Source organism: Procambarus clarkii, chromosome 3, assembly GCF_040958095.1.
Source record: "Procambarus clarkii isolate CNS0578487 chromosome 3, FALCON_Pclarkii_2.0, whole genome shotgun sequence".
Taxonomy (NCBI): Eukaryota; Metazoa; Arthropoda; class Malacostraca; order Decapoda; family Cambaridae; genus Procambarus; species Procambarus clarkii.
The window spans coordinates 32,100,945-32,117,245 of NC_091152.1; the positions used below are offsets into that span (position 1 = coordinate 32,100,945).

The 16,301-nt window shown below is 51.7% G+C and overlaps 1 protein-coding gene across 4 annotated transcripts in view; it reads left to right on the forward strand.

Moving 5' to 3' along the window:
• Positions 1-16,301, forward strand: part of LOC123749604 (uncharacterized) — a 311,730-nt gene that overhangs the window by 238,172 nt on the left and 57,257 nt on the right. Inside the window, exon 10 of one of the 4 annotated variants that reach the window (XM_069330121.1) lies at positions 5,489-6,826. The exons of the other annotated variants lie outside the window; for them this stretch is intronic. Coding sequence (XP_069186222.1) covers positions 5,489-5,615 — 127 coding nt within the window. The 3' untranslated portion in view covers positions 5,616-6,826. Of the gene's footprint in view, positions 1-5,488; positions 6,827-16,301 lie in introns of those variants that run through there. 4 annotated transcript variants of the gene reach the window in all.

Sequence of the window (16,301 nt, forward strand, 5' to 3'; positions counted from 1 at the left end):
TCACTATCACCATCTTTACTACCTACTACAGTCCTCATCAATAAAGTACATAAGACAAACTTATATAATCATGGAAAATATAATATTCTGGATGACCTCCTCCGACGAGTTACAATAACGTGGCTGATGATATGATGACTAAACCACACACCAGAAGATGAGGAGACGACGACGTTTGGGTCAGGGAGAGAGATGGAAGGGAAGAGGAATGTAAGAGGAGAATTATGAGAAGAAAGAGCTAAGAAAGGAATGAACAATCAAGGAAAAGATATAGCACTTGGAAGAGGACAGAATAAGGATTTGGGATGGCACGGGGGAAAGAAATGGTGCCCAATCACTTGGACGGGACGGTAGAGTGGTCTCTTCCTTGGGATGGGCCACAAGGACGAGCAGAGCCAGCAGTCTGATTGCCAATACGCCACATGCTACGCAGACTGCGGTGCCCCCAGGCCTTCTGAGGCCCTGGGGGCACCGTAAGACACTTAATTAAGTCAGGCACTTGAGAAGCACTCAAGTCTTCCTGCCAGGCAAGGTAAAGTGTGTTTCCTGCCAGAAAGAATCATGTAGAAAATAACTGAGAGGGAAACAGAAGGCCAGAAAATGTGCCACCTTCGCTGCCAAATTTCTTACCAGTTTGCTTTACCTGAGCCAGAATCTAGTTAGGTTTTTGTAAGGAGGGGAAGACGGCCGGAAATAGCACCATCTCCCTGGGGCCCCGTTGAACGAGTGCCTCAATACTTCACACAAAACACACATGACGTATTGACCTTTTGTATCTCTTCCTTTCAACACTTTCTCATATACTCATTAAAGCTAATATTCCCTGGATTTCTGATTAACTAAACAATACATTAAATATAATAGACAAAGACTGTGTTTATATTCTGGCCCAGGAGGCCAGCGGGACTATCTAGACTCATCTAGATGGGCTTAAAGGGCCGAGCTTCAGCTCCTGAGCCACTGATTTCTAACTGTCAATTTCTTAATGTAATGACGTGTTGCTGGTGCCGCTTCACCCTGTGGTGGTGGTGCTGCTTCACCCTGTGGTGGTGGTGTTGCTTCACCCTGTGGTGGTGGTGCTGCTTCACCCTGTGGTGGTGGTGCTGCTTCACCCTGTGGTGGTGTTGCTTCACCCTGTGGTGGTGGTGCTGCTTCACCCTGTGGTGGTGGTGCTGCTTCACCCTGTGGTGGTGGTGCTTCACCCTGTGTTGCTGGTGCTGCTTCACCCTGTGGTGGTGGTGGTGCTTCACCCTGTGGTGGTGGTGCTGCTTCACCCTGTGGTGGTGTTGCTTCACCCTGTGGTGGTGGTGCTGCTTCACCCTGTGGTGGTGGTGCTGCTTCACCCTGTGGTGGTGTTGCTTCACCCTGTGGTGGTGGTGCTGCTTCACCCTGTGGTGGTGGTGCTGCTTCACCCTGTGGTGGTGGTGCTTCACCCTGTGTTGCTGGTGCTGCTTCACCCTGTGGTGGTGGTGGTGCTTCACCCTGTGGTGGTGCTGCTGCTTCACCCTGTGGTGGTGGTGCTGCTTCACCCTGTGGTGGTTCTGCTGCTTCACCCTGTGGTGGTGGTGCTGCTTCACCCTGTGGTGGTGGTGCTGCTTCACCCTGTGGTGGTTCTGCTGCTTCACCCTGTGGTGGTTCTGCTGCTTCACCCTGTGGTGGTGGTGCTGCTTCACCCTGTGGTGGTGGTGCTGCTTCAACCTGTGGTGGTGGTGCTGCTTCAACCTGTGGTGGTGGTGGTGCTTCACCCTGTGGTGGTGGTGCTGCTTCACCCTGTGGTGGTGGTGCTGCTTCACCCTGTGGTGGTGGTGCTGCTTCACCCTGTGGTGGTGGTGCTGCTTCACCCTGTGGTGGTGGTGCTGCTTCACCCTGTGGTGGTGGTGCTGCTTCACCCTGTGGTGGTGGTGCTGCTTCAACCTGTGGTGGTGGTGCTGCTTCACCCTGTGGTGGTGGTGCTGCTTCACCCTGTGGTGGTGGTGGTGCTGCTTCACCCTGTGGTGGTGGTGCTGCTTCACCCTGTGGTGGTGGTGCTGCTTCACCCTGTGGTGGTGGTGCTGCTTCACCCTGTGGTGGTGGTGCTGCTTCACCCTGTGGTGGTGGTGCTGCTTCACCCTGTGGTGGTGGTGCTGCTTCACCCTGTGGTGGTGGTGCTGCGTCACCCTGTGGTGGTGCTGCTGCGTCACCCTGTGGTGGTGCTGCTGCTTCACCCTGTGGTGGTGGTGCTGCTTCACCCTGTGGTGGTGGTGCTGCTGCTTCACCCTGTGGTGGTGGTGCTGCTTCACCCTGTGGTGGTGGTGCTGCTTCACCCTGTGGTGGTGGTGCTGCTTCACCCTGTGGTGGTGGTGCTGCTTCACCCTGTGGTGGTGGTGCTGCTGCTTCACCCTGTGGTGGTGGTGGTGCTGCTTCACCCTGTGGTGGTGGTGGTGCTTCACCCTGTGGTGATGATGCTGGTGCTTCACCCTGTGGTGGTGATGCTGGTGCTTCACCCTGTGGTGGTGATGCTGGTGCTTCACCCTGTGGTGGTGATGCTGGTGCTTCACCCTGTGGTGGTGATGCTGCTGCTTCACCCTGTGGTGGTGGTGGTGCTTCACCCTGTGGTGGTGGTGCTTCACCCTGTGGTGGTGGTGCTTCACCCCTGTGGGGGCGGCACCGCTTCACCCCTGTGGGGGCGGCGCCGCTTCACCCCTGTGGGGGCGGCGCCGCTTCACCCCTGTGGGGGCGGCGCCGCTTCACCCCTGTGGGGGCGGCGCCGCTTCACCCCTGTGGGGGCGGCGCCGCTTCACCCCTGTGGGGGCGGCGCCGCTTCACCCCTGTGGGGGCGGCGCCGCTTCACCCCTGTGGGGGCGGCGCCGCTTCACCCCTGTGGGGGCGGGGGCGCTTCACCCCTGTGGGGGCGGCGCCGCTTCACCCCTGTGGGGGCGGCGCCGCTTCACCCCTGTGGGGGCGGCGCCGCTTCACCCCTGTGGGGGCGGCGCCGCTTCACCCTGGGGAGTGGGGGAGAGGGGTGGAGGGACAGGATACAACGAGTCTGTAATGATAACACAACTGAATTATAGGGACAGGTTAGGGAACGCACCCTAATGACACTATATGATATCAAATTCAGAGGAGAAAACCTGGATTGTACCTAGATTGGGTTTTGGGAGTTCATCTACTCCCCAAGCCCGACCCGGGGGCCAGACTTGATTTGTGAGAGTTTGGATCAACAGTCTGTTGCATGCAGCGGCCCGCATATGATCACTGGTGTTGGAATTATCACTGAATGGAATTATCGAGAATGGTAGGGACGAACTTCACAGCCTGTGTACTGGACGTGGGGAACACCAGTGATTCAGTGGTACTGGACGTGGGTAACCCCAGTGATTCAGTGGTACTGGACGTGGGTAACCCCAGTGATTCAGAGACACTGGACGTGGGGAACCCCAGTGATTCAGAGACACTGGACGTGGGGAACCCCAGTGATTCAGAGACACTGGACGTGGGGAACCCCAGTGATTCAGAGACACTGGACGTGGGGAACCCCAGTGATTCAGAGACACTGGACGTGGGGAACCCCAGTGATTCAGAGACACTGGACGTGGGGAACCCCGGTGATTCAGAGACACTGGACGTGGGGAACCCCAGTGATTCAGAGACACTGGACGTGGGGAACCCCAGTGATTCAGAGACACTGGACGTGGGGAACCCCAGTGATTCAGAGACACTGGACGTGGGGAACCCCAGTGATTCAGAGACACTGGACGTGGGGAACCCCAGTGATTCAGTGGTACTGGACGTGGGGAACCCCAGTGATTCAGTGGTACTGGACGTGGGGAACCCCAGTGATTCAGTGGTACTGGACGTGGGGAACCCCAGTGATTCAGTGGTACTGGACGTGGGGAACCCCAGTGATTCAGTGGTACTGGACGTGGGGAACCCCAGTGATTCAGTGGTACTGGACGTGGGGAACCCCAGTGATTCAGAGACACTGGACGTGGGGAACCCCAGTGATTCAGAGACACTGGACGTGGGGAACCCCAGTGATTCAGTGGTACTGGACGTGGGGAACCCCAGTGATTCAGAGACACTGGACGTGGGGAACCCCAGTGATTCAGAGACACTGGACGTGGGGAACCCCAGTGATTCAGAGACACTGGACGTGGGGAACCCCAGTGATTCAGAGACACTGGACGTGGGGAACCCCAGTGATTCAGAGACACTGGACGTGGGGAACCCCAGTGATTCAGAGACACTGGACGTGGGGAATCCCAGTGATTCAGTGGTACTGGACTTGGGGAAATATTGAGAGTAGTGAACGTGAGAAGAGAAGTTTGGGCAGAATAGGTATACAGCTGCCCCCCATTAATAGCTTCAATAGTTAGGCACCTCCCAGCTCCTCTCTGGACCTCCCAGTACCTTCCTGGACCTTGCAGCACCTCCCTGGACCTTGCAGCACCTCCCTGGACCTTCCAGCACCTCCCTGGACCTTCCAGCACCTCCCTGGACCTTCCAGCACCTCCCTGGACCTTCCAGCACCTCCCAGCACCTCCCTGGACCTCCCAGCACCTCCCTGGACCTCCCAGCACCTCCCTGGACCTCCCAGCACCTCCCTGGACCTTCCAGCACCTTCCTGGACCTCACAGCACCTCCCTGGACCTTCCAGCACCTTCCTGGACCTCACAGCACCTCTCTGGATCTCCCAGTACCTTCCTGGGCCTCCCAGTACCTTCCCGGGCCTCCCAGCACCTCCCCGGACCTCCCCGGACCTCCCAGCACCTCCCCGGACCTCCCAGCACCTCCTCGGACCTCCCAGCACCTCCCCGGACCTCCCAGCACCTCCCCGGACCTCCCAGCACCTCCCCGGACCTCCCAGCACCTCCCCGGTCCTCCCAGCACCTCCCCGGATCTCCCTGGACCTTTCTCTATGGAAAACATATCCCTGATCTCATTTTAAGCAATAAAAATAACAAGGGCAGAATTTGCTATGGATCGTGATATTTATTAAACGGTGGCACTTGTGCCGACCCTGACTGTCCTGTGGCCCTTCCATACACCCCTTCCCAATCCCTTGTTACATTCTAGCCCTAGGCTTATAGCCTCCTACTTTAGACAGTCATACAGACAGACACACACACTCATACAATTATATATATATCACAGAATCTTGCAGATTCCTAATATGTCCTCTTGTGTTGGGGTTCTGTGAAGTTTCAGCTTTACTCAACAGTAACACAGTGTTTTGCGCTCTCCAACACACCAACCTCACACTCTCATCTACCAGCCTGCAATGGTTTCCCCCAACCACTTGGTCTGGATGGTCTCACTTCATGCAGGTCTGTGCTCAATCCCCGACCATGGTGCTTTCTCCTGATAATTCCTTCATTTCCCCTGATAGTTCCCTTCCCATACCTTTATCTTTATCCATTGCATCCATAACTACAATAATTCTATCTAAGACATAAATATGTGCTCAGCAAGCCTGTACAAGGATTATTATTTCTTATCTTGCCAGGGCTGTCAGCAAGGAGACAAGATGGCGGCACACAACCGGAACAGAACAAACCAAGGAATCGAAAACAAGACATTTTTTGACTATTTCGAATTCCAGCAGCAGCTGCAAGAGCTGGACAATGGAGTAGTTGTGTATCCCAACTCTATTGTGACATACATTATTCCTCCCAACACCAATATACACAAACTCCGGGCACACGTAAAGCAAGAAATTGTTTAGGCCAAAAATATAAAAAACTGTGCTAACAGGAACTCCGCTATTGATTCTTTGCGGCAAGTTTCAACGTATTTAGAAAATTGTAAGGAGTTCTCACATAAAAATGGTGTAGCCATGTTTTTTACGAATCATTTTCGTAACGAAAATGTTGGGATTGACGGCCCCCTGGAGTGTGTGATGGAGCCCCCCTTCAAAATTAGGTCGACAATTTATAGATGTAGCAACAAAATATGCACCGAGCCCCTGTGGAAGCAGGCCAAAAACTCACAGGGAAATCTCATATATGTCATCATTGATGCCAGCGATATTTTGATCGCGCTGGTAAGTGTCCACGAAGAAAAAGTTCTTTACCACAAGAACAACAACGCTCCCTCCAAGCACGGCCGAGGGGGGCAATCCGCCTCCAGGTTCGAGAGAATAAGGACTGAAAAGGTTTAACAGTTTACGAAGAATTGTGTTGACCGGTTGACAGAAGTGTTGACGCAACACGAGGACACTGGCGTTGTGCTAGGAGGCGTCGGCCAAGTTAAGGACACATTCCTACAAATGATAAACAAAACCCAAAAACAGAAAATAAAACTAACTCTTTCCTTAGGGAAAAATGGCGTCGAAGGTCTGCACGAAGCAATCCAAAAGTCTCAACCTCTCTTGAAAAACATCGGCGGAGACACAAACACAAAGCTGATCGAAGAGATCTTCGCACACCTAAAGCAGGGGGAGGACGACATGGTGTGTCTGGGTCAACAGGCCGTCACTGCAGCAGTGACCTGTGGCGCAGCCCGCGTCCTGCTTCTCTGGGATGGCCTCCCACTTAACACTGATCTAATAAACAGTTGTTTTGAGTTCCGTACTGAAGTGAAAATATTCCGGAACACAACCAGCGATACGGACACTCTGGTTAAGACCTTCGGAGGACTGGCAGCAATCAATAGGTTCCCTTACACACCATTGGAAGCCCTCCTCAGTGAGATCCACCTCGACCACTGAGTCCATGAAGGAAACGAGGAGCTCCGTGCCCACCCCGGATAGTGAGGAGCTCCGTGCCCACCCCGGATAGTGAGGAGCTCCGTGCCCACCCCGGATAGTGAGGAGCTCCGTGCCCACCCCGGATAGTGAGGAGCTCCGTGCCCACCCCGGATAGTGAGGAGCTCCGTGCCCACCCCGGATAGTGAGGAGCTCCGTGCCCACCCCGGATAGTGAGGAGCTCCGTGCCCACCCCGGATAGTGAGGAGCTCCGTGCCCACCCCGGATAGTGAGGAGCTCCGTGCCCACCCCGGATAGTGAGGAGCTCCGTGCCCACCCCGGATAGTGAGGAGCTCCGTGCCCACCCCGGATAGTGAGGAGCTCCGTGCCCACCCCGGATAGTGAGGAGCTCCGTGCCCACCCCGGATAGTGAGGAGCTCCGTGCCCACCCCGGATAGTGAGGAGCTCCGTGCCCACCCCGGATAGTGAGGAGCTCCGTGCCCACCCCGGATAGTGAGGAGCTCCGTGCCCACCCCGGATAGTGAGGAGCTCCGTGCCCACCCCGGATAGTGAGGAGCTCCGTGCCCACCCCGGATAGTGAGGAGCTCCGTGCCCACCCCGGATAGTGAGGAGCTCCGTGCCCACCCCGGATATTGAGGAGCTCCGTGCCCACCCCGGATATTGAGGAGCTCCGTGCCCACCCCGGATAGTGAGGAGCTCCGTGCCCACCCCGGATAGTGAGGAGCTCCGTGCCCACCCCGGATAGTGAGGAGCTCCGTGCCCACCCCGGATAGTGAGGAGCTCCGTGCCCACCCCGGATAGTGAGGAGCTCCGTGCCCACCCCGGATAGTGAGGAGCTCCGTGCCCACCCCGGATAGTGAGGAGCTCCGTGCCCACCCCGGATAGTGAGGAGCTCCGTGCCCACCCCGGATAGTGAGGAGCTCCGTGCCCACACCGGATAGTGAGGAGCTCCGTGCCCACACCGGATAGTGAGGAGCTCCGTGCCCACCCCGGATAGTGAGGAGCTCCGTGCCCACCCCGGATAGTGAGGAGCTCCGTGCCCACCTGAGGAGAATTGACCTGTGACATTTATATGTATTTAATTTATATGGAATTTATATTTATTTCAAAACAAACTGTAATAGTTAAAGTTAACTGTATTTCTTAAAATTCAATAAATATTATTGACCACATAGGTAATTTAATTGTCTTCAACTCATACACTGATGCTAGGTAACTAGTTAATTCTTCTTCCTCTTCTCTTACACCTGTCAAAGGTCACTCACAAATAATGGCAGGAATCCTATATGACAGCTATATCAGAGGAAATATTGGTATATTGATCATGAGATAAAGACCAAGGAATATTTACCATATATCAGAGGAAATATTGGTATATTGATCATGAGATAAAGACCAAGGAATATTTACCATATATCAGAGGAAATATTGGTATATTGATCATGAGATAAAGACCAAGGAATATTTACCATATATCAGAGGAAATATTGGTATATTGATCATGAGATAAAGACCAAGGAATATTTACCTTGGTCTTGTCGCTGTTACTGGGATGAAGGTGCTAAGTATAGTGTAGATTGTTACAGTGATGATGGTGCTGTGTGTAGTGTAGATGGTTACAGTGGTGGTGGTGTGTAGTGTAGATGGTTACAGTGATGAAGGTGGTGGTGTGTAGTGTAGATGGTTACAGTGATGAAGGTGGTGTGTGTAGTGTAGATGGTTACAGTGATGATGGTGGTGGTGTGTAGTGTAGATGGTTACAGTGATGGTGGTGGTGTGTAGTGTAGATGGTTACAGTGATGAAGGTGGTGTGTGTAGTGTAGATGGTTACAGTGATGAAGGTGGTGTGTGTAGTGTAGATGGTTACAGTGAAGGTGGTGTATGTAGTGTAGATGGTTACAGTGATGATGGTGGTGTGTGTAGTGTAGATGGTTACAGTGATAGTGGTGGTGTGTGAAGTGTAGATGGTTACAGTGAAGGTGGTGTATGTAGTGTAGATGGTTACAGTGATGATGGTGGTGTGTGGTGTAGATGGTTACAGTGATAGTGGTGGTGTGTGTAGTGTAGATGGTTACAGTGATAGTGGTGGTGTGTGTAGTGTACATGGTTAGTGATGATGGTGTGTGTAGTGTAGATGGTTACAGTGATGGTGGTGTGTGTAGTGTAGATGGTTACAGTGATGGTGTGTGTAGTGTAGATGGTTACAGTGATGATGGTGGTGTGTGTAGTGTAGATGGTTACAGTGATAGTGGTGGTGTGTGTAGTGTAGATGGTTAGTGATGGTGTGTGTAGTGTAGATGGTTACAGTGATGGTGGTGGTGTGTGTAGTGTAGATGGTTACAGTGATGATGGTGTGTAGTGTAGATGGTTACAGTGATGATGATGGTGTGTGTAGTGTAGATGGTTACAGTGATGATGGTGGTGTGTAGTGTAGATGGTTACAGTGATGATGGTGTGTAGTGTAGATGGTTACAGTGATGAAGGTGGTGTGTGTAGTGTAGATGGTTACAGTGATGGTGGTGGTGTGTGTAGTGTAGATGGTTACAGTGATGATGGTGTGTAGTGTAATGGTTACAGTGATGGTGGTGTGTGTGGTGTAGATGGTTACAGTGATGATGGTGTGTGTGTGTGTAGTGTAGATGGTTACAGTGATGATGGTGTGTGTAGTGTAGATGGTTACAGTGATGGTGGTGGTGTGTAGTGTAGATGGTTACAGTGATGAAGGTGGTGTGTGTAGTGTAGATGGTTACAGTGATGATGGTGGTGTGTGTAGTGTAGATGGTTACAGTGATGATGGTGGTGTGTGTAGTGTAGATGGTTACAGTGATGATGGTGTGTGTAGTGTAGATGGTTACAGTGATGGTGGTGTGTGTAGTGTAGATGGTTACAGTGATGGTGGTGTGTGTAGTGTAGATGGTTACAGTGATGGTGGTGGTGTGTAGTGTAGATGGTTACAGTGATGGTGGTGGTGTGTGTAGTGTAGATGGTTACAGTGATGGTGTGTGTAGTGTAGATGGTTACAGTGATGATGGTGGTGTGTAGTGTAGATGGTTAGTGATGAAGGTGGTGTGTGTAGTGTAGATGGTAACAGTGATGATGGTGTGTGTAGTGTAGATGGTTACAGTGATGGTGTGTGTAGTGTAGATGGTTACAGTGATGATGGTGGTGTGTAGTGTAGATGGTTAGTGATGATGGTGTGTGTAGTGTAGATGGTTACAGTGATGGTGGTGTGTGTAGTGTAGATGGTTACAGTGATGGTGTGTGTAGTGTAGATGGTTACAGTGATGAAGATGGTGTGTGTAGTGTAGATGGTTACAGTAATCGTGGTGTGTGTAGTGTAGATGGTTACAGTGATGATGGTGGTGTGTGTAGTGTAGATGGTTACAGTGATGGTGGTGTGTGTGTAGTGTAGATGGTTACAGTGATGAAGGCCATGTGTAGTGTAGATGGTTACAGTGATGGTGGTAGTGTCATCATGGTGGTGTGTAGTGTAGATGGTTACAGTGATGAAGGTCATGTGTAGTGTAGATGGTTACAGTGCCTCTGACTATTCACAGTGACTATATTAATATATTAATTACATTGATTTTTATTACATTTACGGATCCCTGGCCTTACTGGTGTCCATTACACTTTGCCTCAGATCTACAAGGTCTTGTTGAAGTTTTTGGGGTGCTGCTGCTCGCAGAATGCTCATTGACACTCCAAGACTGAACTCATCGGTGCCTTTAAAGGCAGTTTCTTAGGCTAACTATTCAGCTCTAGCATGCATTTGGAGGCCAACATGTGATGGAGATCACTGTAATGGACTCGGTTACCGTCCTTATAATTTGTTGTATTCGTGTCGCTATGGACACGAGCATGTTAGTTATGCCTTAACCGTTTTCTTATATTTGATATATTGTTTTATATTATATATTGATTTGATATTATTTATATTGATCATGTATTATATTGATTATATTTTGGTGTGATCTGTTGTTTTATATTATTATATTGGATTATATTTGAATTGAGTTATTACTTGCTAGATTCCCCTAGTAGGTCAGACTAGTCTGGTATGCTGCTAGTTCGGTCTTCTCCTCTGCTCTTTGTGTCTGTGTTACGAACCCGGATCCAGCGTCCGAGCCGGGAGCAGTGACAACCACGCCATCTGTGGGTCAGCTCCCGAAACCCCCGCCAAACGGACGACGACACCTGGTGAGGACAGCGTGTACTGGCCTCGAGGACCAGTTTCCAGTCTGGTTCAGCGCTCAACACCGTCGCTCCTGACCTCTGGTGAGGTGGTGCTCCGATGACAGCGCCATCTATGGACTGGATACGTCAGGTGTTTGTGCCCGAGCCCGTAAGTGGGGTGTATTAGTGTCCCGGTTATTGATGACGTGTCTGCTTACAGAGCCGACCTGGGACCACTGTGATGGAAGTGGAGTCAGTCTACCCGAGGCAGCCAGTCTCCATACTGTGAAGTTTGCTGCAGCTGTTGTGACGTCGTCCCCCCGGAAGAGCACTGTGATGTGTTAGCCTGCCAGTGGAGTGGCAGTGAAAGGATTTACCCGGGACCGACTGTTGGAGACGATCATCCACTGGGGTACTGAAGACAGGAGGGTGATTTGTGATATCACACGAGACTCCTGTCTAGGGCGTACCCCTTATATCGTTCGTGGAGTGGCCGTACCAGCCTTGGTGGCTCAGTACCTGCCAGCAGACCAGCTGGACGTGTGGTTGACGGCCTCCACGACGGTGCCCCCAGTGGACCTGCGTTTTGGCTGACCTGTGGCCCGGGTAGGCTCGGCATTCTCAGAGGACACGTCGTGAGGCCACGAAGAAAGCACCAAGAACTCGGCACCAAGTGGTGTGGCACCAGCGTCTTCAGCAGAAGACCACGATTATGGATTAATCCCCTTGTATAGTGTTAATACCCCCCCCCCCCCTTGTGTAACCATTTTATATATTATTTATTGGTGACGGACATTATATTATATTAAGTTCTTAGCTTTCTTTCCCTACTCCCTTTTAAGTTACTTGCGTCACGGATCTCATCCCTTGATAGCCACTACTGGCTCGGGAACGGATACATATATCTTCCTCTAACAACATCAGAGCAAGAACCCCGTTGCGTCCCGAGAGGGCCGTAACATAATTGGCATCCCCAGCGGGATCCGTCCCCTTGTTAAGTATGTTTGACAGGGGTGGTGAAGTGGCGTAATCCCTGTAAATAATTCCCCCTGTGTGACGATTGTGACGTTATACGTCCTGTGCGGTGCTCAGTGACTGTGTGATATTGTGCAGTGCGGTGCTCGCTGTGATTAAGCGATTAAGTGCAATATTGACTAGTGCGGTGCTCAGTGATTCAGTGCAATATTGTAGAGCGAAGCGTTCGCTTGGATTCAGTGCAATATTGGGTAGTGCGTTGCCCGAAGTGATTACGTGCAATATTGGCAAGTGCAGTGTTTGGTGCGATAAAGTGCAATATTGGCGTAGAACAGTGCTCGGTGCGTTAAGTGCTAACGTGTAAGCAGTGTGTTAAGTGCTACGTGTTCCATCTGTGACAATGGCAGACAAAGCTACCATCGATGATCTGGACGAGGTTCAGGCTTTTCTGAACAGAGAAGATTGTCTTGCCAGATTAAAATATCTGAGTAAACCAGAGCTTGTACTAGTGAGCGCCTACCTGGAGATAAAGATCCGTGCCAGTGATTCCCGTGTGGAGATCTTGTCCAAGGAACACCGGCACCTGAAGGCAGAAGAGAAACAGGAAGGCGAGACTCCTAGTACAAAGGAAAGTGCAGACATAGCTTCCACGGAAAAGGAAGATAGGGGCAGTGACGTTGACAGTGATGCAGGTGAGCTTAATATCAGCTTCCTAACAGTCAAGATGCGTGCCCTAGAAATTAATCGGGAAATTGAATGGAAGAAGTTAGAATTAGAACGAGAATTAAAAGATAAAGAAGTGGAGATGAAAAATAAAGAAATGGAGATGAAAGAAAAAGAATTGGCGATGAGGCGTTTAGAATTAGAAAGAGAAGAAAGAAGAGAAGAGCGAGAAAGAGAAGAGAGACGAGAGAGGGAAGAACGAGAAAGAGAGAGAGAGAAGAACGAGACGGGCAAGAACGACAGGACAGAGAGGAAAGAAAGAGACAACATGAACTAGAAGTTTTGCGATTAGGCGGTGGTCGGAGGCAAACAACGGACACCAGTAGCTTCGATCCGGTACGCAACATCAAAATGGTCCCCAAATTCCATGAGAAGGAAGTGTCAAAATTCTTTGCAGCCTTCGAGAAAGTCGCTGCCTCTTTGGAGTGGCCAAGGGAGAATTGGGCCATCATGATACAGTCAGTCTTGACTGGGAAGGCCCAAATCGCCTACTCTACGTTATCCCTTGACGACTCCAGCGATTATGACAAGGTGAAGAAGGTTGTGCTCATGGCGTACCAATTGGTACCTGAGGCTTACAGGCAAAAGTTCAGAAACCTGAAGAAGACCTCAGAGCACACTTTCACCGAATTCGCTACAATCAAGGAGCGACTTTTCCAGGAATGGTGTGCCTCTCGGAAGGTGGAGACCAGGGAAGACCTCGAGCAGCTGATTCTGCTCGAGGACTTCAAAGATTGTTTGTCTGGAGACCTCAAGACGTACTTAGAGGAACAGCAGGTGGAGACCTTGAGTGCAGCAGCCACCATGGCTGAAGAATATATCCTGACTCATAGGCCGTCTGCTAAGTACGTCCCGAGGAATTACCAGCGCCGGTTTGACAGACCTCAGGACGATGAAGAGACTCCCGTCCCACGAAGCGCTAAGAAGACGCCCCCAAGTAGCCCCCGAAGAACAAGTCCTAGTAGTCCGAAACACCGTAGTCCAAGGAGGAATATGGTGTGCTGGACTTGTGGGCAGAAAGGGCACGTAGCTGCTAGGTGCCGAGGCAGAAGAGGTGGCAGCGCACGAAGGGAGGTGATGTTGATGAGCTGTGGAACATCACCAGCAGGAAGCCAGTCGACGACGACGCAGGAAGAACCCAGATTGTTTTCCCCTCACACTTCAGGCGGGTATGTATCGAGTGATCACACTGGTAGATCTGTAGTAGTGCTCAGAGATAGTGGAGCAGCCCAGTCCCTGATCATGAAGAGCTCGGTACCCGAGGGAGTAAGTGTGGACGGGAGACAAGAGGTTGTCCTGGTTGGGTTTCCAAGGACGCAGTACATCGCCCCCTTAGTGCCAGTACATCTCGACTCGCCTTATTTTAGCGGAACATGTGCGTTGGCAGTAGTCGATACCCTCCCTGTGGCTGGGATTGACGTGGTACTAGCCAACGACTTGGTGACCGATTGGAGCACCAATCATCCCAAGGTTGCGGACGAGTCTACCGGAACAGCACGGTCTGAGGTAACAGGCAATGGTAATGTCCAGGTAAAGACAGACCCGGATTTGAACATGTCTAATTTGTCCTCTCCCCCGCAGATCGACAATTATCTAGCAGTGTCTCCTGATTCTTCTCTCGGCAAGGAACATGAGGTTACGATGGCAGAAGAACCTGAGCTAGAAGAGAGGCCTTGTGTGCAGACACCCACGGATACCAACGAGTCTGGAGCGAAGGCTGAGGTGTGCTTGCGGTATGGCAAGTTACAGCGTGTAGTGGACCAGCCAGAGATTCCCCAGACGTCAGAGGTATGTGAGGTGTGTTCGAAAGGTCTAGTGCCCTCTTCTGTCCAAGCCAGGCTAGTGGATGGTGCCGGCTATGGACATGACAAGCTCAGGAAACGTATCCCTCAACTTACCAAATGTTTCCTATCGGTATTTTGTTTGAATCTCGTATGTGTTCTCGTTTGTGCTCTCAGTGAGGACCGGTGGACGACCCGACGAATGATGGCTCCCATGAACATCGTGAAGAGGTCCCAGGGATTGGAGATTTGTACTGCAGGTGTTGCAGTTGACGAAGGGACCTGGAAGGTGATGGTTGATACAGGAGGTACGACATGTGATAATATGAGTGACTGTTTCCGACAGGTTGACACCCCCCGCGTGATTGCCGAGCCTCAACACAGCGTTATGCGGAACGTTGGTCGACCTGACGGTGGCAGAGCGAATGCCATCTGCGACGTACGAACAGCCCCGTTGGGACTAGGTGTGGTCCTAGTAGAGTATGCTGTAAGTACTGTTTTACCCGCTGTCGCTATCACTCTGAATTATCAGACCCCTGTATTCCAGGTTCCTGTCTCCCTGAAGGACCATCGGACCGGCACCAGAAATGCCGTCTGTGGTCAGCCATCATCGGTGCCACGACATAGGGAAGTGTCGAGTCACCCCAGATCGTGTCGAAACCAATCCGTACTCCAGAGAGGTGAGATGATGCCCCTGCTTGACATCGCAGTGGAGACGTGGAAGACGTGGAAGATTACGTCAGGCAGATCATTGCCTTCTATCTGCAAGTTCCCGTTGTGCCGGAAATGGCTAGTAGAAAAGTTCTGTGGACAAGACATCCTTATCACTCCAGTTCATAGTATAAGTAAGTCCATTTGGAGTGGTGTCGCCGTACTAATTTGGTTTGTGTTTCTTTTTATAGAACCCCAAACCAAATTCTTTTTGGTGGGGAGGTGTTACGAACCCGGATCCAGCGTCCGAGCCGGGAGCAGTGACAACCACGCCATCTGTGGGTCAGCTCCCAAAACCCCCGCCAAACGGACGACGACACCTGGTGAGGACAGCATGTACTGGCCTCGAGGACCAGTTTCCAGTCTGGTTCAGCGCTCAACACCGTCGCTCCTGACCTCTGGTGAGGTGGTGCTCCGATGACAGCGCCATCTATGGACTGGATACGTCAGGTGTTTGTGCCCGAGCCCGTAAGTGGGGTGTATTAGTGTCCCGGTTATTGATGACGTGTCTGCTTACAGAGCCGACCTGGGACCACTGTGATGGAAGTGGAGTCAGTCTACCCGAGGCAGCCAGTCTCCATACTGTGAAGTTTGCTGCAGCTGTTGTGACGTCGTCCCCCCGGAAGAGCACTGTGATGTGTTAGCCTGCCAGTGGAGTGGCAGTGAAAGGATTTACCCGGGACCGACTGTTGGAGACGATCATCCACTGGGGTACTGAAGACAGGAGGGTGATTTGTGATATCACACGAGACTCCTGTCTAGGGCGTACCCCTTATATCGTTCGGGGAGTGGCCGTACCAGCCTTGGTGGCTCAGTACCTGCCAGCAGACCAGCTGGACGTGTGGTTGACGGCCTCCACGACGGTGCCCCCAGTGGACCTGCGTTTTGGCTGACCTGTGGCCCGGGTAGGCTCGGCATTCTCAGAGGACACGTCGCGAGGCCACAAAGAAAGCACCAAGAACTCGGCACCAAGTGGTGTGGCACCAGCGTCTTCAGCAGAAGACCACGATTATGGATTAATCCCCTTGTATAGTGTTAATACCCCCCCCCCCTTGTGTAACCGTTTTATATATTATTTATTGGTGACGGACATTATATTATATTAAGTTCTTAGCTTTCTTTCCCTACTCCCTTTTAAGTTACTTGCGTCACGGATCTCATCCCTTGATAGCCACTACTGGCTCGGGAACGGATACATATATCTTCCTCTAACAACATCAGAGCAAGAACCCCGTTGCGTCCCGAGA